The sequence below is a fragment of the Crocodylus siamensis genome, chromosome 13 (assembly GCF_052110815.1).
Source record: "Crocodylus siamensis isolate JL-2025a chromosome 13, ASM5211081v1, whole genome shotgun sequence".
NCBI lineage: Eukaryota > Metazoa > Chordata > Crocodylia > Crocodylidae > Crocodylus > Crocodylus siamensis.
The window spans coordinates 4,808,050-4,835,440 of record NC_143407.1 but is presented as its reverse complement, the minus strand read 5'-3'; the positions used below and the strand labels follow the sequence as shown (position 1 = coordinate 4,835,440).

The window sequence follows — 27,391 nt, the reverse complement described above, 5'->3', positions numbered from 1 at the left end:
GCACCAAAACATCCTGCTGCAAGGGTTGTAGCCGGGCATCGGGGCACTTGGCCCGGACAGGGAAGGGGTTAAGGAGCCAGAGGCAGCTGCCAGCTGGCTTCTCCTCCCTTCTGCAACAATGGTCATTTAGCCCTTTCTCCCAGCACACCTGGCTAGGGGATATTTATAGCACTGCAGTAAATAAAGCACCTTTGTGTTCTCAGCTGGAAGAGCAGCTTCCAGCAAAGGCCACAGCCTCCTCTGTCGCTCACTGAACCGCCGGCTTTCATGCCCCTCTGTCTGGGGGCGGCTTTTTTCCCAGCCCACTAATGGGTCTCTGCAAACAGGAGGCATCAGCATTCACACACCTGCTCCCGGAGTCTCGCAGGCCCAAGATCAGCGCTTGGAAATTGAACCTGGTAGGGCTGAAGGGAGAACTGGTAGCCTGGAAGAAGTGCATTAGAGAAAAAGCCCATTTCCCAGGTGTCTGCAAGCCCGCACCCATATCACGGTGCTCTTGCACACACCCCAGCCTGCTGGAGCCAGATGTGGCTTTTGTAAAGCAGTTGCAAGTCAGAGTGAAACTGTGTTAGAGATCTGGGAGGGAAGTCAGGTCTAGACCCAGCTCTGAGCTGGCCCTTTGCTTGAGATCTGAATTGTGGGAGGAAAGGGAGCTCTTGGGAGTGAGGGGGACAGGTGCTCTATCCCATCCATGCACAGCTCTGCCAAGGCCCCTCAGTCCTGGCTTGAGGCCTGGCACTCCCCACGCCGAGCCTTGCCAGTGCTGCTATCCTTTACCTGCACCCCACTGTGCTATTCCAGTCCTGGGCTTCCTCTGCGGATGCTCTGCAGCGCGGACCTGCAGCCCCCGCTCTGCTATGCCAGTCCTGGTGCTGCCCAGCCCCAGCTCGGCGTGTGCTCCTCAATCCCAGCCTGCAGCTGGCTCAGCTAGTCAATCCTGAGCTCGCATATGGAGCTCTGCCAGCGGCTAGCTTGCAGCACAACTTGCTGTTCCAGTCGCGGGGCCTCCTGCATGGAGGGCTCAAGCACCGTCCCCCTCCGGGGAGCCAGACCTGGGCTTCCCAACACCCGGCTCTGCAGGCCACGGCCTGCATCCCGGTGGCTAAGGAGGGGTGGCTGTAGCTGTGCACGCCAGAGGCAGGCGTGGTGTGAAAGGTGTGCTGGAAGAAGAGGCTGTGATACGGGTTGCGATGCTGTGCTGGCTCGGATACACGAAGTGCTGAGCTATTGTTCCCTGTAAAGAGGTGAGGTCACGCAGATGCCGCACTCAGATTACAGGAGAGGCAACTTCCAGACCATGCTAAGGGGGGAAGCGCAACAGAGCTAGCAAAGGGTGCTCACACTGTGACCCAGATCGTGGGGTAAGAGCCAGGACGCACACAAGCCTTGGAAGCAATTTGCTCCTAGCTGACCCCACATGGGTGCATGGACAGCAGCATAACCACCCCCAGGCAGGGAGCGGAGTCCCGGGTACAGAGGATTTTTGGCTAAGCAAACCTTCCAGTGCTCCCCCGTTTCCAGAGAGGAAACGCCAGAAGCCAGTGGCTACAGCCTGGCCCTGAAGCAGCAAGCCAGGAACCGGCCAACACCCAGAGCAGGCCCCAGCCCTGCGGGGCAAGCCTATGGCAGCAAGGCAGTGTGCTCCAGGACGGTGATAACTATTTAGGATCCAGGCTTCCTGGGCCAAAGCACTCCCTGGTGTGTCTGGCTTTACAGCAGGGATGAAATCTGCTCAAGGACTGTAAATAGTATTTTGAGGAAAAAAGCCTCAGCTTTCTCCACTGAAACCCACTGCTGTAGGAGACAGCCCAGCGCGGCATAGGAGCAAGCTGCTTCCAGTCCAGGGGAGCTGTCTGGCGACCAGGTGGAAGAAATGGTCCAAATCCCGGGCAGCGCAGAGCACTCACTGACCACGGGCGTGCTGTGGGAGAAGAGGGTCCCCAGCTCGGGGCATTTCCAAGCCCCAGCCTGCTCCAACCTGGTCAGCCTCTCCTTAAAAAGGAGACCCAGGAGCTGGGACCCCGCGGTGGTCCCTGCTGAGCAGCTGGAGATCACCCTTTCCCGCAGCCCACGGGGACGTGCCCAGTGACTTCGCTTTCCCAGCCAGCGCCATGGCCGCAGATACAGGCAGACCTCGCCGCCTCCGGACTCGCGCGCAGGCAGCTGCAACACGCCCTCTCCGGCCCGGCAAATACCATGGCCCCTGGCCCGCGGCAGCTGGGCAAAGCCCGAGTAAAAGCCAGGGGCAGAGGACGCCGGCCCTGTGCAGAGTCCAACTCATTGACCCGGCCTGGAAGGACGCGGCTTGGGCCGGAGGCCGGCAGGGGCGGCAGCTTTCCCGCGGCTCCCCTCGCAGCGGGGCCAGTGCGTGTGCGCGGGGAAAGAGTCACGGGGCCCAGAAGCGAGGGCCTGAGCCAGCCGGGGCCTGTGGTGCAGGGTGCAGGGCCTGGGTCCGGGTCCGGGTCCGGGTCTCTCCCCTTTTGTGGGGAGGCGCCGTCCTCTTGCAGCGGAGAGAGGGGCCTGGCCCGTGCGCGTCAAGGGGCCCAGGGCCGGAAACACTCAGCTCTCCCCAGGAGTCTGGGGGCGAGGGTGCTACCCCAGGTGGCAAAGGCGGCGGGCTCCACCCCGGCTAGAGTTTTCTCTCGAAGGACAGGCCAGCCTGCCTGGGCGTCTGCAGCCCCGGGTGACGGGGGGTGTTGCCCTGCACAGCGAGGCTGCCCAGCTTTCTGTCCGTGCTTGGTGTTTTAACAGCCGTCTCCCCCGAGCGCCGGCCGCCGGGCCAGCGGGGCTGGAGGGGAATGAGCTGCACAGGCCACGGGCAGCCCCGCTCCTCCTGGCGCCCCGACCGCCGCCCGGGCCCACGGCCGCGCCAGGGCCACGGGGCCTCGCCGCCGGGCTCCTCTTCTGGGGCCGGCCCCCCCGCGCTGTCGCGGCCCGGAACAGCTGGGGGCCGGCCCCCCCGGGGCAGCAACACCGCCCGTGCTCCGAGCCCGGCTCCGGCGCTGCCCCCCCGGGGACAGACAGCGCCTCCCCGAGCCCCTGCCCCTGCGGGCACTGCCCGGAGCCCCGGCGCCGCACCGGCTCCCCGGGCCCGGCCGGGGGGGGGGCACTCGGTGCCGGCGCGGCCGGGCAGGACCCGCCCCGGCTCCGGTTCGTGCTCGCCGGGCCCCGCCCGGGGCGGGACGGCGGGAGCGACCCCTCCCCACGGCGAGGCGCGGGTTGCCCCCGCCGGCCGCAGCTCGCGCGGGGGGGCCGGGAGGCGGTCCCGGCTCTCGACGCAGGCCCGGGGGGCCATGGCCAGGAGAGCAGGCTCCTGCCTCGGGCGGGGGGGCGCCCGGGGTCGTGATGCAGCCGGGGGGGCCCCAGGAGGGCAGCGGAGCCCGGGGGGGGCGCCGGTCCCCGGGCTCAGAGGCCCCGGCCGGAGCAAGGCTGTGCCCCAGCGCAGATGGCCGGGGGCGAGCGGCGTCCTGGGCCGGCGCGGTGACCCCCCCACGGGACAGCCGCCCCGGGGCTGCCCCCTCCGGGTACTGCCCGGCGCCCCCCGGCTCCCGCCCTCTGCCTTCTGGGGCCCGGAGGCAGCTGGGCCTTGGTCTGAGCCGGGCCGGGGAGGGTACTCGGGCAGGCGGCCTGCCCCGGGCCCCCCGTCTCCGCGCTCTGCGGGACACGGCTGCCCCCAGCCCCAGGTCTCCCCGGGATCCGGGGGCCCCGCGGGGGCCGGATTCCCTTGTGGCTGGCGGCCTCCGACCCCCTTGTCTGCACCCCTTGGCTGGGGTCGCACAGGAGCTGGGACCCCGCGGTGGTCCCCGCTGAGCAGCCGGAGGTCACCGTTCCCCACGGCCCACGGGGACGTGCCGCGCGGCTTCGCTCGTGCCCGGAAACTAAGGCAGAGCGCCCGGCCTCCAGCCCGACGTCTCCGGACTCGAGCCCGGGCGGCTGGAACGAGTCCTCTCGGCGCGGCAAATACGATGGCCCCTGGCCCGCAGCGGCTGGGCAAGCAAGAGCGAAAGCCGGGCCCGGAGGACGCTGCCCCTGTGCAGTCCGACCCACGGGCCCTGCCTGACAGCGCGGGGCCTTGGCCGCCAGGCAGGCAGAAGCCAGAGACTCCCCGGGGCTCCCCTCGTGGTGGGGCCAGTGCGTGTGCGCAGGGAAAGAGTCAAGGGGCCCAGAAGTGAGGGGCTGAGCCAGCCAGGGCCTGTGGTGCAGGGTGCAGGGCCTCTCCCCCTGAGTGCTGCAGGCCTGGGTTCTGGTCCAGGTCTCTCCCCTTTTGTGGGGAGGCGCCGCGCTCTTGCAGTGGAGGGGCCCGGGGGTGCGTGTCAAGGGGCCCAGGCCCGGAGCTGCTTTCAGTTCTCCCCAGTAGTCTGGTGGTAAGGGTGCCACCCCAGGTGGCAAAGGCAGTGGGTTCAAGCCCCAGTAGTGACTGGATCTCTGGTGAGTTCCTGGTCCCTGTGGTGAAGTGCACCCTCAGAGGTTGTGTGGTAGAAAGTGAGGCAGCGCTGTGGGCTGGGAGGGAGGGAAGGAAAGGGGGGGGGGCAGAGAGAAAGAGGGGGAAGGAAGAGAGGGAAAAAACCAGGTGTGGTGTGGAATAAAAAAACTCCCATTTTCTTTCCCCTTACCTTCTGCTCAACCTCCACCTTGCCCACTCCACCCCCCTGCACTCTTCCCCAACCCCAACCCAGCTCCCAGCCCTAGTTTACCTCACTCTCCAGTCCAACCCATCCCCCAGCCCTGCTTGCCCCCCCCCCAGATCTACCTCCTTGTCCACACCTGGCCACAGGCACCAGGGACTCAGGGCAGACAGCTCCAGTCACTAGCAGGGCTTGAACCCACCACCTTTGCCACCTAGGGTAGCACTCTTCCCACCAGACTACTGGGGAGAGCTGAAAGCAACTCCGGGCCTGGGCCCCTTGACACGCACCGGCCGGGCCCCTCCACTGCAAGAGGCCGGCGCCTCCCCACAACAGTGGAGGACCTGGACCTGGACCCAGGCCCGCAGCACCCACGGGGAGAGGCCCTGCACCGTGCCCCCCTGCACTGGCTGCTGTGGCGGGCGGGCTACATCGCAGCCCTGGCCTCCCCTCCCCTCCCCTGCCCCTGTCAGGCAGGGCCCCTCTTTTCCGCCCCTCGCTGCAACGCGACGGCTCCTGCGGCTAAAGCCCCGGCTTTGCCTTCCCCCCGCCCCGCGCCCTCCCGCCGGGGGCCCCCCCGGCCCGGGGCCGCAGCAGCGCCCGTGCTCGGCGCCAGGCCTGTGGAGACGACCCGGCTCCGGCGCTCCCGCCCGGCACGAGGCGATGCCGCCGGCCCCCGGCGCTGGGCGCTACCGCGCATGCTCGGGCTGCGGCCTTGCCGTGACTGACGGGAGCGAGCCCCGCTCTCCCGCCCGGCCGGGCGCGGCCGCCGCGGGCTGCGCTGCGTGCGGGGGGGCGCGGGAGCTCGGTGCGGCCCCCGGCCTGACCCAGCTCGTCCCGCAGCCGGGGCTGCGCTTGGCGCGGGAGCCGGGCGCGCAGGGCAGGTGGTGCGGGGCAGCGGCGCGGGGCGGCGCGGGCCGGGGGCTCCAGCCGCCCTCGAGCCGAGCGCGGGAGCCGGCGAAGCCGGGGCGGGCCGTAGCGCGGGCCCTCCGGCCCGGGGGCTGTGCCCGCGCGGGGGGGGCTGTGCCCCGCGACATAACCGTCTCCCCGGGCACGGGGGAGCGCGGGCGGCCGCCTGCCCTGGCAGCCCCGCGTGTGCCCGAGCCGGGCTCCGGCGCCGGGTGCCCGCGGGTCGGGCCGGTCGTCGCTGCAGGTTTCAGCAGCAGGAGCCGCCTCGTTCCCCGGCGCGGCGGAAAAGAGGGGCCCTGCCAGGGCCAGGGGAGCCCCGCTCGCAGTGAAGCCCCCCGCCCCAGCCAGCACGGGCCGTGGAGAGGCCGTGCCGGGGGTGGGGGCGGCATCCCAGAGCAGTGCGGCTCCGTGGCCTGTGCCACTGCCCCGGGCCCTGGGGCAAGGGGGGACCCGGCTGCCCCGGGGCTCGCTTGCAATGGGCCCAGTGCACGGTGCAGGTGGCGGGTCAAGGGGCCAGGAGGAGAGGGTCTGCCAGAGCTGGCTGGCGGTGCAGGGTGGTGGAGCGCTACTGGGGGACTGTGGGTGTGAGTTGTGCTGCTGAGACCTTGACCCTTTTAAGCCTCAGGGTGGGTGCCTGGTGCCTGTTTGCTTGCAGGGCAGGCGGGTCAAGAGACACACGGGAAGGGATGCAGTCAGGCTGGCCCTTTAGCAGGGTGGTTTGGGACACTGCTGCTGGTGGCAGGGGCTGCGGGTTCAAGTTTCTGCAAGGCTTGAGTCCTCTGGCCCCAACTAGTATGCAACTGACTTCCCCTCCAGCGCTTGCCTAACAGCTGGTGCTCAGAGGTGATCTTGGTTGAAAGCTGGAGGGGACTTGGAGCTGTAGCCCATTTGGATATGTCCTGAGCCACCTGGTGTCTGCCAGGTTGTTTTGGGGCACAAAGCAAAAACCCCTGGTTTTTAAAGGAAAGCCTTTTTCTTCCTGCTCCACCTCCCCCCCAATCCAAACACTCAACCCAGCCCCAGAACAAGGGGCCTGAGAGCTCCAGCTGGGGGTGGGTTTGAACCCACCACTTTTGCCACCTAGGGTAGCACCCTTACCACCAGACTACTGGGGAAGGCTGAAAGGAGCTCCGGGCCTGGGCCCTTTGACACACACGGGCCGGGCCCCTCCACTGCAAGAGGCCGGCGCCTCCCCACAAAATGGGAGAGACCTGGACCAGAACCCAGGCCCACAGGGAGAGGCCCTGCACCCTGCACCACCGGCCCTGGCTGGCTTAGGCCCTCACTTCTGGGCCCCTTGACTCTTTCCCTGCACACATGCACAGGCCCCACCGCGAGGGGAGCCCCGGGAAGGCCGCGGGCCCTGCCTGCCTGGTGGCCAAGGCCTCGCGCTGTCAGGCAGGGCCCGTGGGTCGGACTGCACAGGGGCAGCGTCCTCCGGGCCCGGCTTTCGCTCTTGCTTGCCCAGCCGCTGCGGGCCAGGGGCCATCGTATTTGCCAGGCCGAGAGGACTTGTTCCAGCCGCCCGGTGTCCAGTGGGTGCACACAACCTCCTCTGCCCTGGCAGGGTGCCCTCCCCTGTGTTGGATCACGTGCGCGCGTGGCTGCAGGCTGAAGGCAGACCCACCTCTTCCAGCCCCTGCTCGAAGGCAGAAGCGTGCTCGCACTGTGGCACGGCCCCATCTACCCCCATGTGAGCCTTGCCCCCGGTTGTGGGCCTGCTTCTGGGAGCCTGGGGCTCCTGCAGGGAGCCGGGACCTCCCTCTCGCTGGGGAAGGACCCCTGGGACCTCTGCTGAACTGCAGACCTGCCTGGCTCTGGGGGCTGCTTGAACCCCTGGGCACAGGCCGGGCTCCCTGGGGGTCTGGGAGGGGCTCCCTGCCCCTTCCCACAGGCTGCCCCGGGCCTCCCGGCTCAGGCGCTGCTCCGAGTCCTGGGAGCAGCGGGACCTCGCTCCGGGGCTGCGAGGAGCTCCCTGCCCTGCAGCGAAGGCAGGTCCTGCCCAGGCCCACCACGCCATACCTGCAGCCTGCGCCTGGCCGAGGCTCTGCCAGGAGCTCGCTGGCCTTCAACCGAGGCTGCTCAGGGCCCAGCCCCCCGAGGCACTCGTTGGAGCCCCGGGAGGAGGTGGGCTCAATGGGGCTTGCTCCTGCCCCTGCCCGCTCAGGCACGAAGTGCCTCCCTGGTTGAAGGCTCAGGGCTGTGCAATGGCCTCTCCTGAGCGCTACTCTACTCAATACTCACACCTCCTCATGGCCACGGGCCTGGCTCGCTTGTTGTGGCCTGAACCTGGCCCAGCCTGGGCTCCCTGTCCCAGCGCAGCGCCAAGCACTGACAGAGCCGGGAAGAGAGTCGGGGCGAGCCCTGGGCACTTGGCCCTGCCCCGGCTGCACTGCAGCCGCGCTGGAGGCTGTGGTGCTGCCCCCAGGGCCAGCCCAGCTTAGGGCACCCTGGGCCCCACACCCTGTGGGCACACAGCACCCTTGGCCCCTCTGCCCCACACACACGGCTGCAGGGCCAGCGCGGGGTGCGGAGCCAGCCCAGCCGGTGCAGGCTCAGCCCAGGGTCAGCTCTGGGCCCTGCCCGGGGGGTGCAGCAGCCCCAAGGGTGCTGCAGGCCTGGGGGTGCCCACCCTGGGGGTGCTCCGGCAGCTCCAGCCCCGGGTTAGAGGCAATGAGGGGATCTCGGCAGCCTGGTTTGCAGAGGCGCCGGATGCTCCTCGCTCCCACGAATGTCTGTGAAGTCCCCTGCAATCAGCGCCTCTGCCAACCCAGTTAGTGGGCCTTGGAAATAAATGTAACCAGAAACAATCCAGGGAGCCAATCCTGCCCTGGGCAAACCAAGCGAAGTCACTCCAGTTTGACCCTGTTGTACTCAAAAGCAGAGCTGGCCCCTGAACCCCTCTTAGCTTCCTTCCCTGCAGTACAGAAAGCTGGAAGTAGAAATGGGCCTGAACCTAAACCCGGGGGAAGTCTGGGCTCCTGTGTGAAGCTTGAGCCTGGCAGAATAAAAAATAATCACGGGGGCAACAGAGGTCTCTGTCCACCAGGAGAGCTGGGGCGTGGGAGAGCCGCCGGGTTTATCTGTCCAAAACCCAATGGTTTCAGTCGGGGAGCTCCTTCAAGGTCAGGGCTATGAGGGTGACGGTCCCTCTTCCCTGCACCAGGGATGTCTCAGAAGGGAAGGCAGCCCACTGATTCAACTCCTCTAGCCCCAGACAAGGCCCAGTTCATGTTCCCAGGGAAAGGGGCCCCTTCTCCCGTCCCTTGCCCCTGGAGCCCTTCTGCCCAGCCCACTCCTCGCTGCCACGCTCCCCACACCCGGGGCCCTCCCGCCAGCCACAGGCCTGCAGTAGCAAAGAAATGCTCCTTGCCTTTTGCGGTCACCGAGATGCCCATCGCTGCTTCCCTCAGGGAGTTCCTCTTCTTCCACTTGCCCTCGTCCACGTTGTACATCTCCACGATCTTCAGGGGCATCTGATTCACTCCAACCCCTCCGATCACCATGATCCGCTTGCCCAGGGTGGCCACCGCTACCCCGGCCCGGGCCGTGGGCATGGGGGGGAGGGAGTTCCACTGGTCGGCTTCTGGGGAGTACACCTCGAAGCTGTCCATGGGGACGCCGTTGTCATCGCAGCCCCCGATGGCAAAGACCTGCCCTCCCACTTCCACCAAGGAGCAGTACACCCTGCGGCTGGGGAGAGGCGCCAGGCTTTTCCACTGGAAGTCTTTGACGCTGGCCACTTCCATCATGGGCCGTCAGGGGCGAGGGCAAGCACGTGCCGTGCCTGCCTGGGGGGCCGGCTACGCTGCAAAGCACAGGGAGAGAAAAGCATCACACGCAGGCAGATGCGGCCGAGAGAGAAGAAACCCGCAGCCCCAGGGATCCGGGCGGCCGGGAACGCGGCGAAGCCTCCGCGATCGATACCTCCGCGAGCCCTGGGATCTAGCTACCGCACGCATGCACACGCACACACACGGAAGCAAGGCCGGTACCTTTCAGCGCGTCTCCATTAATCCTGCAGTTCCCCATCCGCCAGAGGCTCACACGGAGACCGGCCCTAAAAAGGAAAGGCAAATAAGGTTGGATTCAGTTCATTAGCCCGGTTTCCCGTGCGTCCCCGCCCCCGCGTGACATTCAACGAGAAGATGCTGCAAACTGTCGGCTCTCTGCCTGGCTCGGGGGTTTCCTGGCTTAGAAGGAACTTTTCTTTGTTGAAGTCTTCTCTGACACGATTGCTCCCCTTTGCCGTTCCTGCCCGGGGTCTACCACGTCCTGCGCCCGCAGAGAAGCCTGCCCGGGGCCCCCGTGCTGGCGCATCCAGCCCCGCAGCCGCGGCTCTCCGGCTGTGCCCCGCGCAGTGTTACAGCTGAACTGTAAGGGATCCGAAGAGCAGCCCATTAGGAGCGAGTGAGAGGCACAAGCTCCCATTGTAGACCCGGGATTAATATTCCCTCTCTCCGGGTGGCTGTAAAACATGCAGATGAGATGAATGAATGAAGGGAGAAAGAGAGACACAGGAGGGGAGTGAGCGAGGCAGCTGCCCACCCACACACCTAGGCATGAATAGGGGCACGCTGCATGGAGAGCTCAACCTTCATTACATAACCGGAGCTGCTTTGCAGCTGGGCTGGAAGTCAAGTCAGGTTCCTCCCTCCCCGCACCCTCCGCAAACACAGACAGCCACGCAACGTGGGTGGTGGGCACGCACCGGGCCGCAGCACGCAACCGTTCTCTCCAGGCATCCCAGGCGGGTCCCTGAAGCTTGGGCTTGTGGTGTTAGGGATGAGCGGATATTTGTTAATAAAGGAAGCACGCACAGGTGTCTACTGGCCTGCACAGCAAACCCCTTTGTCCCCATTGCCCTCGCTCCAGTTGACATTTTGGTACCCAGGACTTAGCGTTGGAAGTGCTGTCGTGGTGACAGTCTCCCAGGGTCTTCACCAAGGAGAGGGGGAGCAGGGGGCCTGGGGTCGCACAGGATGGGGGACAGAGTGAAAGCAGGAATCCAGACCCCAGCTCTGCTCGGTCTGACCCGGAGCCCCCTTTCACTAACCCGACTGCCCTGGAGATGTTCTCATCAAACTCCTCTGTGCTGCCGTCGCCTCTCCTCACCTATTGTCTTAAGCCTGAACACGACATCCGTGTCTCTTACAGAGAGGGCTACAGGGTCAGGGACCCCTAATTCCTAGGCAAGGGCAAGTCAAGCAAAGCAAGAGACCCTCTGTGGTCCCTGGGCGGGCCAACTAAATTTCCCCTCTGCCACCAGGACCGGGGAAGAAGCAAAGATCTTGCCCCCAGGCACCCTTGCACTGCACGAGCAGGAGACCGGCACCCTCCTCGTGGAGGACGCACTGCTATTTGCAGTCCTATAAATCACAGCTATGGACCAAGAGCTCACAGGCTCCAGGGCTTGGCTCTATCGCAGGACTTCCTAGTACCCACAGTCCATCTCAGCAGCAGCCAGACCCCAACATTAGAAGCCACACACAGTCTCGGGTGGGTCTCGGTGCACAGACAGTGCAGGAAGCACTTGTGCCGCGGGCCCTGGCTGCACCTCTCCAGATCTCCCCGCCATGGAGCCCTTCCACAGCGAGAGCAGATTGAGAGAGTCTGTAGCCTAGCAACAACCACCTACAACTCCTTTAGTCACCCATCGTTTCTGATCTGAGCCGGGATCTCGATGTGCTCAGTGAACCACACCGAGCACATCCTCAGCAGAGGAGGGAAGGGCCGGGGGTCTTAATGCTGGAGGGACCCGGGCAATGAGGAAGACCCCGGATGGTCGATTATGTCCTCCTGAGGTGAGCGTTGCAGCTGATGGCCCCAAAGAGCCTTTACTAAGTGGAGCCCCTTAACAGAGCTGGGCTCTTTTCCGGCCTCTGCCACTGCCCTGCTCCCTGACCTTGGGCAAATCGCATCATCCCTCCATTCTTCCCATCACTAAAGAAGGGCTAAAGATACTGACCTTTACAACGCCAACTAAAAACCGCTGATGGAAGGCACGATACAAGTGCTGGGGACTTGTTTCAATGTATGCCCTACAGCAAAAGTACAAAGCAAACTTCCTGGTGATGGCTCTGCTCCTCTTTAGGGTGAGTGCCAGGACTATGCTCAAATACATTTCTATATACTTAAATGGGAACAAAAGCATCTGTGCTTCTGGCTCTCTGGACCATGCGTGTACTGGCCAGGAAGAAGCATGCTGTCCTGCAGAGCGTCCGATGGGTGGTCACCGCCACTCAGCACAGTCCAGCAACACGGAGGGCTCCGAGGAGGAAAATCCACTGAAAGCCCCAAGTGCAAGGACTTGTGGCATGGAGGAGCTGTCCTGGCCCCAGCTGCCTGGTTACTGACACTCAGGAGGGGTGGAAGTGAGAACGTGGCCGGCCCAGGGCAGACACTTCCCATGCAAGCGTCCTTCTCGCATGGCAGGCTCCCTCCTGAGCCGGGCGTCCTGAGCCTCCAGGCTGCTCTGCCCACCAGGAAGCTCTCCACTTCCAGGCAGGGTCCGAGCTCTTCCAGGTGACCTGTGCAGCAGGGACCTGAAACAACTTTGTTCCTTCGAGTTAGTGCTGCCCAGGCAGCCCAACACAACTCAAGTTTAACTCAACCAATGCAACTTGGCCCTACCACAGGATTCCCAGGGAGTGCAGCCAACATCTTCTCTCACCTTTACCTAGAGAATGGAGCTAGTGGCAGACGACAGAACAAGGAGCAATGGTCTCAAGTTTCAACAATAAAGTTTAGGTTCGGTATTAGGAAAATTTTTCTTACTAGGAGGGTGGTGAAGTACTAGAACAGGTCACCCAGAGAGGTGGTGGACTCCCATCCTTGGAGGTTTTTAAGACCCAGGTAGACAAAGCTTCGGCTGGGATGATGTGGCTGGGGCTGGGGCTGGGGCTGGGGCTGGGGCTGGTCCTGCCTGGAGCAGGATCAGGCCCTTTGTGAGGGCAACTTTGCAGAGACCTGCCAACTTCATTCCGGCTGTGACCCCAGTCAAACAGACCCCAGGTGTCCAGAGAGGCTGGTGCATTAATCATCTACACAGCTGACGTTCAAGCTCCGTCTGAATTCAGCTGGCTTGGCAGGAAAACAGTCTCCTGTCCTTCCCCTCCTCCTCTGAACAGAAAGCAAGGTCAGCCTAAAACACTGCATCGCAGGCCTTCCCCCCCCTCTCAAGGATCACTAGACTTGTTTTTCTGGGTTTTTTTTTACACGAAAGCAATTGTCATGCTGAGCCTCAAGAGCATGGAGCTGTCACCAGTGTGCTGAGCCAACATCCCCAACATCCTTCAGCCATTTTCCTCCTCATCTACTCCCAGGCAAATGGAATTATCACTTAATTATACCAAACAAATTGGAAGCACTAACGTTTTTTCCCTTAAATGGCTACATTAAAACAAAAATGAATGGTAATTGCTTTCCTATCAGAGGCGATGGCAGATGAGAGGTTCTCCCCAGGACGCTGAGACAGCTGCCAGAACAGCCCAAATTGTTGCCGCCAGGATAAAAGCGCCCAGCGGCGTGGCACCCCTGGGTGCTCAGCGCTCACAACAGGGGCTGGGACACCAGAGGAGAATGGAGGGGTTGCGGGGCATGGGTGGAAAGGGAAAGAAACTTGTACCTGCAAATGAGGAAATATAGGGAATACATGAGATGAGACTGGCCTGGGCTGAGGGGCCTTAGCGGCTTTGCAGGATTCGGTCCCTAACTGCCTATTCCAATTCCTTAAATAACAACCACTTGGAAGCTCTGACCAACAACACTGTGGCTCCTTGCCCTCGAGTTTCAGTTTCAGCTTCTGGTTTAGTGCCTCACGGGACATCCCACCATGCATCGTTAAAGCCATTTTTTACACAGTGGGGCCACAGCCACAGCTGGAGTGAATGGGAGCAGCTCCAGGAGGGTCACCAGGGCTCTGTCGGTCTCATCAGGCCGAGTGAGCGGCTTTATGACGCTAGCCTGTTTTTTATGCCATGCTTATTTGCAGCCATTTGCCTTTCCGCTTGGTACGCTGCAAGGGGTATTATCAAGATGGACCGATCGAGCGTGCGAGAAAGCAGAAGTCTCTGCATACGTGCGGCTTGGCTGGGACGCAGGCAATCCCTTTGCACTCCCCTTCCCATAGCAGATGGGTTTAGTAGGGTGTCACGCACCAAGAGTAAAGCTCAACAGGCTGCCGAGGGGCAGCTCAAGGCCTAGGCACCACTTAAATCCTCAGTCTTTGCGCAGCACTTCTTTCTCGGGGCGTGAAAGCTTCCCTTTATCCTCCATGACTCAGCCGCTGCCCCCACCACACTAGCGCACAACTCGAGAGAGACTGGAAATCTATTTTCCCTCTCCAAAGTGGGCGAAGTGCAAAGGGGCCCGACAAGTGGAAAAGTAACTGAGATATTCTTAATTTTATGCCCCGGTGAGGAAATCCAGATAAAGCCGAGCTGTCGCCGCATCTCTCTCGCTGGGGAACGCTATCAGTTTCCGCGGAGCTTTATAAGGGCTCGAGGTGCCGCCGCCTTTCCGAAAAAACCACGGACTCTCGCTCTGATCTCACACCGCCTGCAAAAAGGTGACTCTTTGCTCCGCTGACGTCAGCGGATGTACTCCGGATCGACGCCGGCGGAGTGGGAGGGGAGCGAAGCCCCAAACCTGTCAAAGTCCCTTTGAGAACTGGGCTCTTAAAATATCACCGTGCCCCAGACTGACTCTGGCCTGCCAAAGCTTGATGCCGCCCCCACCAGTGCTGTGAAGTGGGCTGGAAAGATAGGTGCAGATGAGCCGCCAGCCTGACAGATAGACACATCACTGGTGCGGCTACATCCCCTCCACGAGAAAGCTCTCATGCTCACCGGAAAGTCAGCCAGACAAGCGCCGTGCGGTGCTGCAGCGTGCCCGCCGAGCTGTCAGGGGGCTCTCACGCTTAGATGTGAAAAACATGACATCAGGCTGATTCCAATAGCTGGAGCAATAATTATTCTCAGCGCACTGAGGACTGTCACAGCAGCGGAGGCAGAGACGGGGAACAATAGGTCGGGAATGGTATGCAAACACCGGGGAGAGATTGCTCCTTCCCCCAAGCGCAGCATCTCCACTTGCAAGCGAGCGGCTTCATTTCAGTCCTACTGGCTGCTCGTGCCCCATTAAATAAAGAGCAGGAGAGACTATAGACAGCAAGGGACCAAGATACAGACACTGTCTACTGGAGATGCTGCAGAGCGGGGAGCAGAGCTTGTGTTTGCTCCATGGAGGATGCGGTGCAGAGGCCCATTTCAGCGGGTTGTAAGTCGCTGCGCAGCACAGGGCAGTGTGGGGGGTCCTGCTTCCCCCATTAAGGAAACACCATTGTACCTGGTGGCAGGAGAGAGGCCGGAGGGACAAGCACGCAGCCGACTGACCCATCCTGTGACACGGTTGGTGTCGGAGCCCAGGTCTCCCCAAGGGCGCCCGCGCTCTCGCTAGGTAGGAGGGAGGCTTTGCACTTGCTGTTCAGCAAGTTCCTGCCAAGGGCATGTATAGCAAACCTCCCGCTTAGCTGCTGGGCTGGGAAGGTCTTGGCTTCATGCCCACTTCAGGGAAATGGGCAACTCCTCCCTGGCTTGCCCCTGGGGCCTTATGGCGGAAGGCAAGCAAAACTCGGGGGCATCCGAACCCCAAATCTCCGGGCTTGGGCCTGCAAGTAGGATGCCTGCCAAAGGATTTGGAAACGTCTGAGGCCTCAGATGGGGGTGGAGGATGTTTGCCGGTAGTACGGCCACTTATGGCTCGGGACTGATTCTTGGATTTGGAATTTGTTTTGGCTGATTTGGCTTGGAATACGGAAAGTTAAAAAAACCCAACCTTTGCCTACTGCCTGAACCAAGCTCAAGTGAAGTCAGTGGAAAGACTCTTACTGGCTTCAGCGTACTTCGAATTAGGCCCTCCTTGCTTAACTACTTCGGGAGACCTCCTGCAGTATCTCCGCACATGCCCTGAAGGATGATCACGCTGGTAACCCTCCTACTCTCCAGGTGAAGCCTATCAGGGACACGGCAAACTAGGCTCAAGTCAGTGGAGTCACACGGGGGCTGAGGCAGCGCCTGGCACAGTTGAATCCTACGTCTCCTAACGGGAAGGTCGCCTGCAAAGGGGCCGGGTGCTTGCCTGATTTGTGCCGATGAAGCAGTTCCTTTGAGATCACTGTTGGAGCAGAGGGCAGCAAAACCACAGACTTGTCCTAAAAGCGCGAGTCTGCCCTGGTGCATTTTCTCTCTGTAGAGAAGAGAAAAGCAGCACTGGGGAAATCTGAGCGAGGATGAAAACGAGAGAGACAGAAATCGCGTATTTGCTAAAACTGGACAGGAAGCTTGCGGAGACCAGAACGTGACCAAACAAGGGAGCAGATGCACGAGTATGTGCCTTGACCTTTTCCTCCTGTGTCACATGCCCAAGAAGTCACCAGGATGTAACAGCTTTTAAACAAACACATGCTGTGTCTTGAAATGTTCCAGACAGAGGAATGTCCTGCGAGCCTCGGGATGAGCTATGATCATCGACATCAGCTGCTTTTGCTCATTTAAAACCAATTTGATGCAGTTCACACACACTTGCTCCTAGCTGCATGGGGGACACTGTAGAGCAGTACTAGGAAGGGCAAATCTAGGACAGAGGGGCCGAGCTGTTGTCGACAGACTTCAGAGCCAGAAAAAAACCCCTCTGAGAACAGAATTAGATGCTCCCTGGCTATGATATTTTTGTACACAGAGAAGTGTTTGTACAGCAAGAGGGTTACTCTGAAGTCGGTATTGTGACTCTGAGCTAGCTATACCCCACGCCGACTAAATGCAACACGGTGACAGTGCCTTGTCACCACCAGGATCGTAGGTCAAGCTTCCCGTCTTCACGCGGTAATGCATCTTTAGGGCAGGGAAGACACAGCCAATGGGAGAAGTGGGAAATGCATTACGGGATGGGTTAGCCAAAAAACTCAGCGCTACGTTTTCCAGTGCTCAGCACCAACCAGGAGGCAGGATGTCCCGGTGAGCTCAGCTCCTAATTAGCCACCCAAATAATGCCCTCGGCCTTAGAAGAGCAAGGCACCCAGCAGCCCCATCATAACGCCAACGGGGAGTTTCCCAAGAGCTCAGCAACCCGTGCATGCAGCTCTACTAAAAACCTTGCTCTTTGTGTTGGTGCCTTGTGAAATCTGGCATTGAGCCCTTGGAGGCCAGGCCCCCACCTTCAAGCCCCCCTGCTTTCTAGTGCGATCCTGCTAAAAGCAAGCCTTCTCCTGGAGGATGCTCAGGGATTCAGCCCTACCATGCGTGTGGATAGCATTCAGATCCAAGGATAGAAGGCCTTTCTTAAGCTTAGAGGATTATTGTATTATTATCCCGGCCCAAGAAGCATTGAGTTACCAGCCTGTGCTTTCAAATGACCCCAATTTAAGCTGCGTTTCAGGTGAAAAGGCTTTAAATCACGCTCAAAACTGGGATTGTGCTGCTAACATTATTTCCCTCTTGCACAAGCCCTGACAGCAGAGGTTTTTAAATTAAATGTATGTTCTGTTTAAGCCTGACATTTTTTGACCTCCCATCAAGTTGAATCGAGTTTCCCTTCCATGGCAACGGTTACCAAAAATAAATAAATAAAAAATCCCCGCGACAACAAAGCCCCGGCAACCCTTACTTCTGGGAGAGTGACATGGCTGGAAAAATTGTCGAGGAGAGGAAAGATGCTGCTGCTGGAAAGGGAAGGAGGGGAGAAAAGACCTTCCCTGCAAGGGGTCGTCCATGTTGCCCATTCCCAGCTTAGAGAAGATACCCACACACATTTCTCACGTGCACACGCACGCTGTTTTAATGCAGGGACAGGAGGCTATGAATGATTTAACCTCCTGCCTGGCTTTATCCCCATTACCGGTCCCTTGGGATTATCTGCAGCCTCATCGTGCCAAATGTAATTTCCTGATGTTGCTAAACAGGAGGGGGACAGAGAGGCCAGCGGAAGGAAGCACTCCACAGTTAACAGCAGGGCCACGGTCCATCCAGAGGAGCCCTGCCAGGGGCAGCTAGCATGGCATGGGATAGGAAGAAAGGTTGCAAACTATCCCTTTTCCCTGTACGGTCCAGGCAGGGCTTGATGGAGCGTCTGATGGATGCTGAAGTTTGTCGCGTGAGAGACTTAGGACTGTATAATGTCAGTGGGGGGACAAGTAACCCATCTCAGACAGCGAACGCCAAACCTGGCCTGACGTTCCTGAGTCCCAGCCAGGTCCCTTGTCCCCACCCCCTTCGCACCGCCGCTGAGTCAGCAGCGTGCTATTAATTCCCCTGGGTCACGCAAGTGAGAATCACACGAACACCCGGCAGTGCCACCGACGGCGCTTGCCAAGATCTAAACCTTGCAATGTTGGTTGAGGCAACTGTTTTAAATGCAACCCAGTTGCTCAGGCCAGGTCTTCAGCTGGCACAAATCAAACACAGTTGCATCAGCTTCCCCCAGTTACCCCCAGCTGCTTCTGGCCCCACTGCAGAGGAACAAACTGACAGCATCCACCTCTGGCCTACTGCGAGGCGAGTGGCCATCCCTCAAACCCGACCTCAGGGGACACAAAACAGTAGCGTCCCCTGAGACTATATGCATGCTGCAACCTTGGCTTGGCAGCTATTAAAAAAGCAGAAACATCGCCGCCGAAGCCTGACCCACATATTTCTTTTTGATAACATGGTCCCTCTGAAAGATTCAGCTCAGCTGGCATCTTAAAAAGCCGGCTGGCGTGCAGAGGAGGCTGCTCCCCTTGCAACGCACGCAGATGCGCGCACACGCTAAGACCCCAACGACCTCCAGCGAGCGGCTCTCTCCCGGTGCGAAAGGGTACTTCAGGAGTGTCTTGTACTTACAGTCTCCAAGCGGCAGCGGTGGGTCCCCGGGATGCCTGGCGCTATTAGAAATGCTTTGCAGCTCTAACGTAAGGCAGAGAAATGCAGCTCCTGCCAAGGCAGCTCTCCGTCTTACTTCTCTCGCACATCCATTCTCATTCTCTCTCTCTGCCGGTCTCTCTCCGTCTCTGGAGGTTACAGCCCTTGTTAAGAGGAAAGCGAACCGAGCCAGAAGAAGCCTGGGATAGGGAGGGAGGGAGGGAGGAATTTCAAACGGGCTGCATAAATCCAATGGCCCTAATCTGTACTTTCCTACAGGAGAGGAAAAACAATTACAGGCAGAGGACTCTCCAGCTGCTGTGGTGACCTGTATTTTCTTCTGTGCCTGGAGTGAGGTGTGTGTGTGTGTGTTGGATTATGAGACCCATGCCAAGCCTTTTATGGATGTTTTACAACAGGGTCTTCTCCCTCCCCTCCAACTGCTATGAAAGCAAAACTATTGGGAAAGGGAGGCAGAAGAAGGACGATGGGAGAGGCAGCACGGAAGAGCAGGAGCAGTCTCCCCGTCACGCACCGCCCCGAGGAAGGGAGCTCAGGTCCCTGGACCCCAGTGTTGTGTCTGCTCACAGCAGGGCTGTAATCGGCTTGGGGACTCAGGAACATCTCATGAGGCTGCCCACGGGTCCCTTCTGCTAGGCCAGTAGTTCTCCACCCTTTCAGACTCCAGGCCTCTCCCCATCCCTTTTTTGCATTGAGCAGCACCCCGCTTGAGAGCATGTCTTGACTGCAGAAATGTAACAGAGCAATTCTCCTGTTGCAAAAACCTCACAAAGACCACGGCAGGTCACAACGCCTTTGGACACTGTGCACTCCTGCTTGCAAGCTCTGTGACCCACGTGTAGGGTGTCTAACACACAAGTACCTTCAATCGGAGGTCGCAAATGTGGCTTTATCACGGACACCGTCACATCACCAATTCTGAGATTTAGTTTTGCTCGTGAACCGCTGCTTCCCTGCCCAGCGCCGCCTTTCTGGGCATCTGAGCTCCTGACCTACATGTCAGTGCTTTCCCTAAAGCTATTGCAGAATTGTTTGGGATCTGCAAAACAAATAATCAGAGGTCATTTCTGTGTAGAGGCAGAGAGATCTTTAAAGAGTTTCTGTGGACAGAGGCAGTCCCAGAGGCGTGTTGATATGGTGGTCCAGCAGCTGTTCATAGGCATACAGAGCTCCCTTCACTATGAGAGAGTCTCACTCACGGTCATTACTGTTGAGTTGCAATATTCTCAGGTTCGTGGCAGATCATGTGTTGATGATGGTATAAGACAGCTCTCCGTGGCATGGGCTCCCACTCACTACGCGTGTAATTTCCTAGAGATAATGGATTCATGCAGCAACAGTGCGCACCACACTCGTGGACATATAAACAACCACATCTGGGCATTGCTGAGTTTGAACCTACAGTCCTCAGACCTAACAGGACAACTCTCAGCTGCCTAAAGATCAAAGGCAGTAGCCCTTTAGCTACTACCAGCAGTAGCCTCATTATTATGAGGGAAAGCAAAAAGCTCAGTCTAGGTCCAAGCTAGTTTTAAACAGTCCAGATCTGCAAAAGGCTTTGGGAGAGCAAAACGCTCTGACCACAAGTTTCAGGGTCATATTGAACAAGCAAGGGTTATTGTTACATGGGTAACATGAACTCCTAGATAGAAACCCTATTTTTCAAGCAACCGGGCCATAAAAAATGAGGAAATCAACAACAAGTTGAGTAAAATGACTCCACATGGAAGCAAATTCCCATCCCCTACCAGCTATTTTAATCTCCTATTAGCTTTCCGGTGGGAGGATTTAATTTGCATTTAAATAGAAGCCTTCAGAACAGGGCCAGGCTAATGTTAAGATGCTAATTACAAAAGCATTTTCCTCTTTAAAAATTAAAAAAAACCCGTCAAAGTGCATTTTTAATGGGGGGGGGCGCGCATTATTAGAGGTTTAGTTTTATTAGACGCTTAGTATTTATAAGTTATTATTATTTAACACACTGTTTACAGCTCAGTCCCAGCAGCTCAAATGCCAGGAATCCAGTAAATTTTGCTAGATCGCAGCCGAGTGTTAGGGCAGGGGAAACATCACCTTGTAAGGTCTTCTCAAGCCCTGAAACACCTGGCTGTGTCAAATATGCATTTCAAGGTATTGTGAGAAAGGAAAACTGACATGTCCCAGCATGGAAATGGCAATTACGGACAGGCAAGTACAACGAGGAGGATGAGCCCGGAGGAAGAAAGCTCTGCTCCATCAGAGCACTTGAGCCTACATATAATTTCAAGCATGAGAGTCATCCCTCCAAAGTCAAAGGAACTATTTACATGCTTACAGCTATGTACCAGTGTGAACAGGTCAGGGCCTAGGCAGTTTGCCACTGGTTTCAATGAAGGGTCAGGACCTTTTAGCAAAGATGTCTGAAAGCTATGCAGTGAACCTATTATTTTTCCAACCAAAAAGTGGCATTTTGATTAAACAGGAAGATTTCTTCCCATAAATCTCCATTGCAAATGTGTATGGCGAAGGCTTGAATGCAGCGGGGGCACTTCAGCTCTGCAGCCTGCCGTATGCCAATAAGGGCCTCAGTGGAAATTAATGGGATGGAAATAAATAAAGAAACCCTGGAATAAATACACCTTGCTTGAGACCTAGCAGGGAGCACTGGCACTGAGGATGGGCTGTGCTTGCATCTGGAGAGTCTCTATTTAGTTAGCATTTTGGGTCCTTGCAACTCGACAGCCTGAGGCCGAGTCACCGTCACTAGCAGAGCGACCAGGGCGGGGGCGAGTCCCGCAGTCAGCTCTGCCCAGAAGCATAAGGCAGGCTCTGATGTCAAGATCTCGCCCATGATTTCCAATAAAATCGCAGCTTCGGTGACCAAGCAGGAAGGAGGGCTACCTGCACATCAGCAGCAGGACTCAGAAAGCCAGGAGCCCCGGGGTCCAAATCTCCCGAAACAAAACACAACCTCTACCGGGATGTTAGATGGTGCGGCCTTCTGGCTGCAGCCACTAGCAGGGGGACCTTGATTACAGATGTGTTAGCAGGACTCAAATGTCATTCGGCAGAGGGCAGTAATTACACACACAACTTTGCTTCACCCTCTGCATAGGGGCCAAAGCCCCAGACCTGCAAACCTCCCAACTGGGAGGAGCAGGCAGGATCTGAGCCTAGACGGGAATGTCACAACCGACTGCCACGTAACCGGCACGACCCGGACTCAAACTCCAAGTGCTCGCAGTCCAGATCCGCGGTCTGTAGCCCACACTTGTCTGTCCAGCCACGACTATTCCTCTTACTAAGTGTCTGTACAGAGCCTAGCGCACTGTGCCACGTGCTGTGTGGATCGCTCTGGTTTGAGTCTGTGGTTTGAAACATAAAAACAAGACGGTATTGTTCAAAACAATTCAAACCGCAAGGTCTCCATTACCTTTTTGTAGAATCTCCCAGTTTAAAATGTTCTGGGAAAAGGTCTGACCCTTTTTTTTCAATCGGCATTGAACACAGAGATCGCTGAGCTCTGCTTTGCCCTTCACAGCCACTTGTTCCCGTCAGGAAACTGCCAGGCAGCTTACGACTGTTTCATTGCACCCTTGGGTGTGTTGTTGGCAGCGGATTTGTACCTTAGACCTTCATGCACCGTAAGGCGAGTCAGAAAAATGCCAGTGGAGGCCACTCCATTACAAAACACAGGTCCAGCAAAAGCCAAATGCCTCAAGAAAGGTGTCCGTTCCACAAAAATGTCGGGTCTTTCGGGGGGAAAAGCATTCCAATAATGTTAAAACAACCTGTGGGGCTAGCTTCAGGATGAGATGAAATTAAAACCAGAAAAGCCCACGTTCTGTGGAGGTGGGGAGGAGATTTCCTTGCAGATGTCACAGACTCCTTTGGATTCAAAACCAAGTTCTCTCAGTTGCTTTCGAAAGTGGAATTGCTCCCCAGCACCTCTGCTTGGGTGGGGGGGGTGGGGGGTGATGCCTATGTTTTTATTAACCCAAGTGAAAGATCCCGTCCTGTTAACCAGGCTCAGAAGCCTCCACGTGGGGCCAGCCAGGTCTGGACAGAGACAGGGCTCTCCATCCGCGGAGCCCGAGCTAGCCGGGGCTGAGCGGGCCGAGGGGCTAGGGCCCTGAGCAGGGACTCTGGGGACTGCCGCAGGTCCTCAGGCAATCTGAATGTTGTTCCCCCCGGTCCTTTCGTCTGTGTATTTGACTCCCCCTTTGGTGTGTGTGCGTGATAGGAGCTTACCACCTGGCTGTACAGCACCTAGCGTATTGCTGCGCTGCTCCTGCCCTTGTGACGTTCCTCTAGCCGAGCGATTCTCACCCAAGGTGCCAGGGCACCCTGGGGTGCCGCCACTTCTTTTGAAAGGTGTTGCAGGACTTGTGATAAGAGCGGGGAGAGGAGATAAGCAGATACAGGCAAGCTCAGGCTCTTCCCGCCTAGCCATTCCCCCGCCCCTACCAGCCGGCCTCTCTGCAAGGAGGCAAGCACAGTAATAAATACATTCGTTTTGAAACGGGGTGCCGCTCAGTTTGCAAACACTACAGAGGGGCGCCTCGAGGCTACAAAGGTTGAGAAACACTGCTCTAGCTGATAGTAATGCCTCTAATTGCTAAAAGCAAACACTCACCTTCAAAAGCACCTGGTTCCCCACAGCTTTAAAAAAGTTAACATTATGACCTTTCAATTGCCAGGCAAGAATTTCTCAGAAGATGGATTCAATGGGCTTACCTTTCCGGGGACAATTAACTGCATCAGGTTAACACCTGCAAAGACAAAAGGAGTGAAATATCGAGACTGGGGAGGCAGGAGGAGTGGTACTGGATGAATGATTGCAGAGACAGGGAGATCAGTTCCGCCATAAAAATCCAAGGTGTTCAGTCCATGACTGATGACTTCCCTGCTGTATGAGTCAGACCTGCCAAGCTGGAAAATAACTGAGCTTACGTAACAGGCTACAGAGACACCAGAGTCCTCCAGCACAAAGGCAGGAGAAGGCTTAGCTTTTGAAACGGGAGCAAGTCCACGGTACGACGGCAGTCGCCAGACTTCTCCCCCGACATGCCGGCCTGCTCCGTGCAGAAAGGGAGATGCGCAGACGTGCACGCAGACAAGAACTGCAGTGGAAACAGACCCGCTGAAAAGGCTTGGGGTGCTAAACTGCGCGGTTACACGAGTGGGGGGGTGAGGAAAGAAGCGGGGAGATGGTTTGATCTGGGAGCCTGTTATATGGTCTGAATAGGGGCAAGTGTCACGTGCACCTACAGCGTACGCCGGACAAAATCCACGTGTGGGCTGATTCCAGCTGGTGCTCTCGTCCCTTCCGGTCCTGGCGTGGAGGCAGGTCCAGCGGTGTCTCAGGATGCTTCAGGTCGCTGCGAAGACGGCGGTGGCTCAGTCACCACTCCTTGCAAACGGGGACTGGTTGTGAAACTTCCCCAGTTTCCTGAAAACAAGACAGAAGATTTTTAAAAAAAGAATTTTTTTTTTCAGGTTACAAAATAATCCCCCAAACCTGCAGCGGTTTTCTGCAAACCGACACCTGTTTCCATGGGAACCGCAGCAGTGGAGTTGTCGGGACGCTTTTAAATTACACAAATAGGCCAAGTGCTGAGATTTCAAGTTCCCCTCGCCTTAGCACACGCAGCGTTTACGATTCGGCTGATCCTTAACGCACGCGGTCTGTCAGACACAGGGACCGGGCTGGAATTTTCCACGCGCCCCCTTTGCTCCTTCCTAAGCATCGTAACAGTCCCAAAGGGAGCCAAAAAGCTTGCCTTTGGGTTTTCACCAGACCAGATGCTGGTTTGACACACGCGAGCAAAGTCATTGGTTTCGGAGCAGCTCTTTGAGGGTGAATTCCCGGCATATCTTAGCCGGGGCATAATGGGATTGCTTCATTCCTAGGGTCACGTTGTTTCCGCGCTGGCCCCGCCACCTCTGACCCATCCCTTTGCTCGAGCATCTGGGGGAAGCGGGTAGAGCTGCAGAGATGGGCTGAGGAAGCAATCCCACGCAGCCCAGAGCCAGAGGCTGTGCAGGAATCCAGTGCGCATGGAGATGTCAGCCCAGGTAGGGAGTGTCAATTATTTGCAGCAGGGAAGAGATGCAGCTGCTGCCAAGAGCGGGGGAAGTTAGTCTTTTAGCTCAAGCGGTACAGCCCTCCGCTTGGGGCTAAAGATGCTGCTTCCTGCTTGGGGTAGCGCGCTGGACCCGATGATCCGCCGAGGCCCCACGGTCCTTGGACGTGGCAGTCTGACCATTCATTCATTCTCCCTCGTGCAGGGCGGATAGCTAGATCTCATAGACATTAGGGCTGGAAGGGGCCTCGGGAGACCCGAAGGGCCGGAGGTCAGCCGGGGTCACAGGATCCCAGCAAGATAAGCATCCCATTTGCTCTTGAAGGTGCTCAATGTAGGTGCTTGAATCAGCACTCACGGCAGGCTGCTCCAGGCTTTGGGGGCTCGGACAATAAAGACATTCTTCTTTACAGAGAAGAAAAGTTCACCCTCTGCCACACCTAGTCACCTTAAGACTTGGAGGCACGAGCTGAGAGCTCCAGGATCTGTCCGCGTCCATAACCCAATGGGAGCCTCCACCAGCCGCTCAGCTAGCACCGAGAGGCATCGTGTCAGCAGGGACAGTGGCGTGAAAAGACATTCGAAATTAGCCACGGCAAGCTGCGCTTCATTATCAGCAGAACAGCTTTAAACTGCCTAACAAGCTCCACCGTAGAGAGGAGATGAAAAATAAGCCATCTGCTTTATCATGCCTTTTATTAAAAAGTCCATGCTTATTTACAGCTGGGAAAAGCTGTTTGTTCCTACGGAGAAAGCTTCTGCGGGACATAGCGGGAACGGGAACCGCTGATCATTGTTCGTGGTTACCATTGTGATACATGGAAGCGAGCCGAAATAAACCCGGGGTCTGCCAGTGTCACCAGCTACTTATTCCCCGTGTTAAGTAACTCTGTTAAGTCTCTCAAGGAATGATCTTTGCCTCGGCGGTCTGAGAAGCAGGCGGTGCATGCAGCGGGTTCAGTACGGTCCCGCACGATTCCCAACTCGCAGAGAGGGTTTTAATGCCTTGAACAGGGGAACAGAAGCCAGGGCACTCTTTTTAGCTCTGGGAAGAGCCAACAGAGGCTTTAAATTGAAAAGACGATACCAGAGGTATCAGGTGCGCTGCGCTCCCCTTGTGCTGGAGAAGCAGTAGGGACTAGTGGTTAGATGAGTGGAACGAGAGCAGGAGCATGAGAGCGCGAATCAGGGGACTTTCCATTCGACAGTAAAACAAAAAACAAGAAGAAATGGGTTGAAATCATAATTCCAGGTGGACCCAAAATGAATTGGGCCTCTTTTTTTTGGGCTGGGGAAACAAACAAGCAAAAAATTGCAGCCATTTCAATGTAGGTTATTCCTGCCTTTCTGCTTTATCCTTTAAACGTATTTAGATCAAGAGCAAGATACAAATGGTTTGGAAAGTCAAAACATTTTGTTTCCCCAACACTGAAATAGCGGGGGCTCAGCTTTTCACAGCAGTTTTCTTTTCTCTCTCAGTGGCCCGGAAATTGCATTTTTGGCAGTTTTTTCTACTCTCCGGAAAGGCTTTGCCCAGGGCTAGTCAGGACTGCTGGGTCCCATCCCCTGTTCACACATATCCCACTGCCTAGACACAGACATCGTCTTAGGCGTGGGATCAGCTGTGCCTGGATATATCACGGCACGGCTGATCCACTTCTTTGGTGTCTACAGATGCTGCAGACCCACTGCTCCTTGTTGTTGGGCTCCTGCTGTTGCTGGGGCTGCAGGGGCCCAATCCCAGAGGTTTCAAGCCCCCAGATATGTGCGCCACGGGACTCCCCTAAAGGGTCCACCCATTTCAGGTGTCTGCCCTTGCTCACAGCAACATTTTTGGGCCCTTGGGGCGCGACAAGGGGCTAGGGAGGACTGTCTGCTTGCAACCTGTGTGGCCACAAACATTGTTTTGGAGGCACGCGGGCCAAGTCTGCTTGGATCCACTGTGCGAGCAAGCTGCCCACGCTCTCTGTGAACGTGTGTGGCAGACTACGCAGCTGGTATGTCCTTTACCCACGGAGCTCATGTGGGGTAGGGAGGACTAGCCAGTGCTTGCCATCACTGGGAGAGCAGGTGACTGAAAACACCCTAGAAGAAGGGCAGCGTTGGCACGAATCTGTTTGTCCACCTGTCCTGCCCCGTTAGGTGAGCACGTGCAGCAAGAAGCCCCTTCATGCCATAGGTGGGTGCAGGCGTGCTTACCTCACCGTTCTCCAGGAGCCTAATCGCGCTTAAATGTGTTGAGAGCCCAGACAACCACGTGGATTGTGCAGTGGTCAGTAGGATCACAGCCCTGGGGGAAAAAAAAGAAAACCTGTTGGAATAAAGCACAAGCTTATGGAAAAGGCGACCATCTCCCCCACATCTCACCGCTCGTCGTCTTTTGCCGCTCCAGCTCTCCAGGCACCATTAGGCCCCCAGCTGCTCCTCGTCCCTTGGGTGTCTCTGAGAATACGGAGCTGCGTTATGGGAAAGTTGATTATAATCGACCTCGCCACTATAGCACCCCAGCTATTCCCTATTTAGCAACCATTTTGCTGTCATTATTCTCTCAGGGCTATTTCTGCCTAGCATAGATCGTCGCTGACAAGTCTCTAGCGGAGAAGGCTGCAGTGCATAAAATTAGAGGCATGGGGGAAGCAGGAGGAGACAGCAGCCTGCCAGCCTTCTGCGGGCGTCGTGACTGATGGGGAAAGCACGAACCAGCACGGCAGGGCAGAGGTCAGTTGGTCAAGAGGGTGCAGACCCCATTCGGCAATTATTGCTCTTCACTTGGTCCTTGCAGTGCAGAGGGGTGGGGTAGCGCTGGGAGGGATGGCAGGCGGGCAAGCATCAAATAAGTAATGGAGGCAGAAGAACCAGGAATTGGTGTGGACAC

The 27,391-nt window shown here is 57.9% G+C and overlaps 2 protein-coding genes and 1 long non-coding RNA gene across 7 annotated transcripts in view; 1 reads left to right on the top strand and 2 right to left on the bottom strand.

The window, feature by feature from the left end:
• The window catches only part of KLHDC8A (kelch domain containing 8A), a 31,320-nt gene extending 7,481 nt beyond the window's left edge, over positions 1–23,839 (bottom strand). Inside the window, exons 1-7 of one of the 5 annotated variants that reach the window (XM_090025068.1) lie at positions 23,702–23,839; positions 23,168–23,202; positions 19,314–22,815; positions 18,413–18,630; positions 15,675–15,782; positions 9,530–9,594; positions 8,908–9,342 (exon numbers count right to left, since the gene is read on the bottom strand). In XM_090025068.1, the coding sequence (XP_089881194.1) occupies positions 8,908–9,286 (379 nt within the window). In that variant the 5' untranslated portion in view covers positions 9,287–9,342; positions 9,530–9,594; positions 15,675–15,782; ... (2 more) ...; positions 23,168–23,202; positions 23,702–23,839. The remainder of the gene's footprint in view (positions 1–8,907; positions 9,343–9,529; positions 9,595–15,674; positions 15,783–18,412; positions 18,631–19,313; positions 22,816–23,167; positions 23,203–23,701) is intronic. The other 4 variants (XM_090025066.1, XM_090025064.1, XM_090025063.1 and 1 more) reach the window with 4 other exon arrangements.
• LOC149853727 (uncharacterized) lies at positions 4,420–7,023 on the bottom strand. The gene is made up of 3 exons (XM_090025429.1): positions 6,867–7,023; positions 4,751–6,154; positions 4,420–4,500 (listed from the first exon to the last, which is right to left on the bottom strand). Exons 1-2 carry the CDS (start codon positions 7,021–7,023, stop codon positions 5,148–5,150), a joined length of 1,164 nt encoding a protein of 387 aa, XP_089881555.1. The 3' UTR covers positions 4,420–4,500; positions 4,751–5,147.
• On the top strand, positions 23,745–25,520 carry LOC149853725 (uncharacterized). Its single transcript, XR_016438843.1, has 3 exons — positions 23,745–23,877; positions 24,209–24,508; positions 24,930–25,520. It is a non-coding gene; the product is annotated as an uncharacterized LOC149853725 (long non-coding RNA).
• The last annotated feature ends 1,871 nt before the right edge of the window (positions 25,521–27,391 follow it).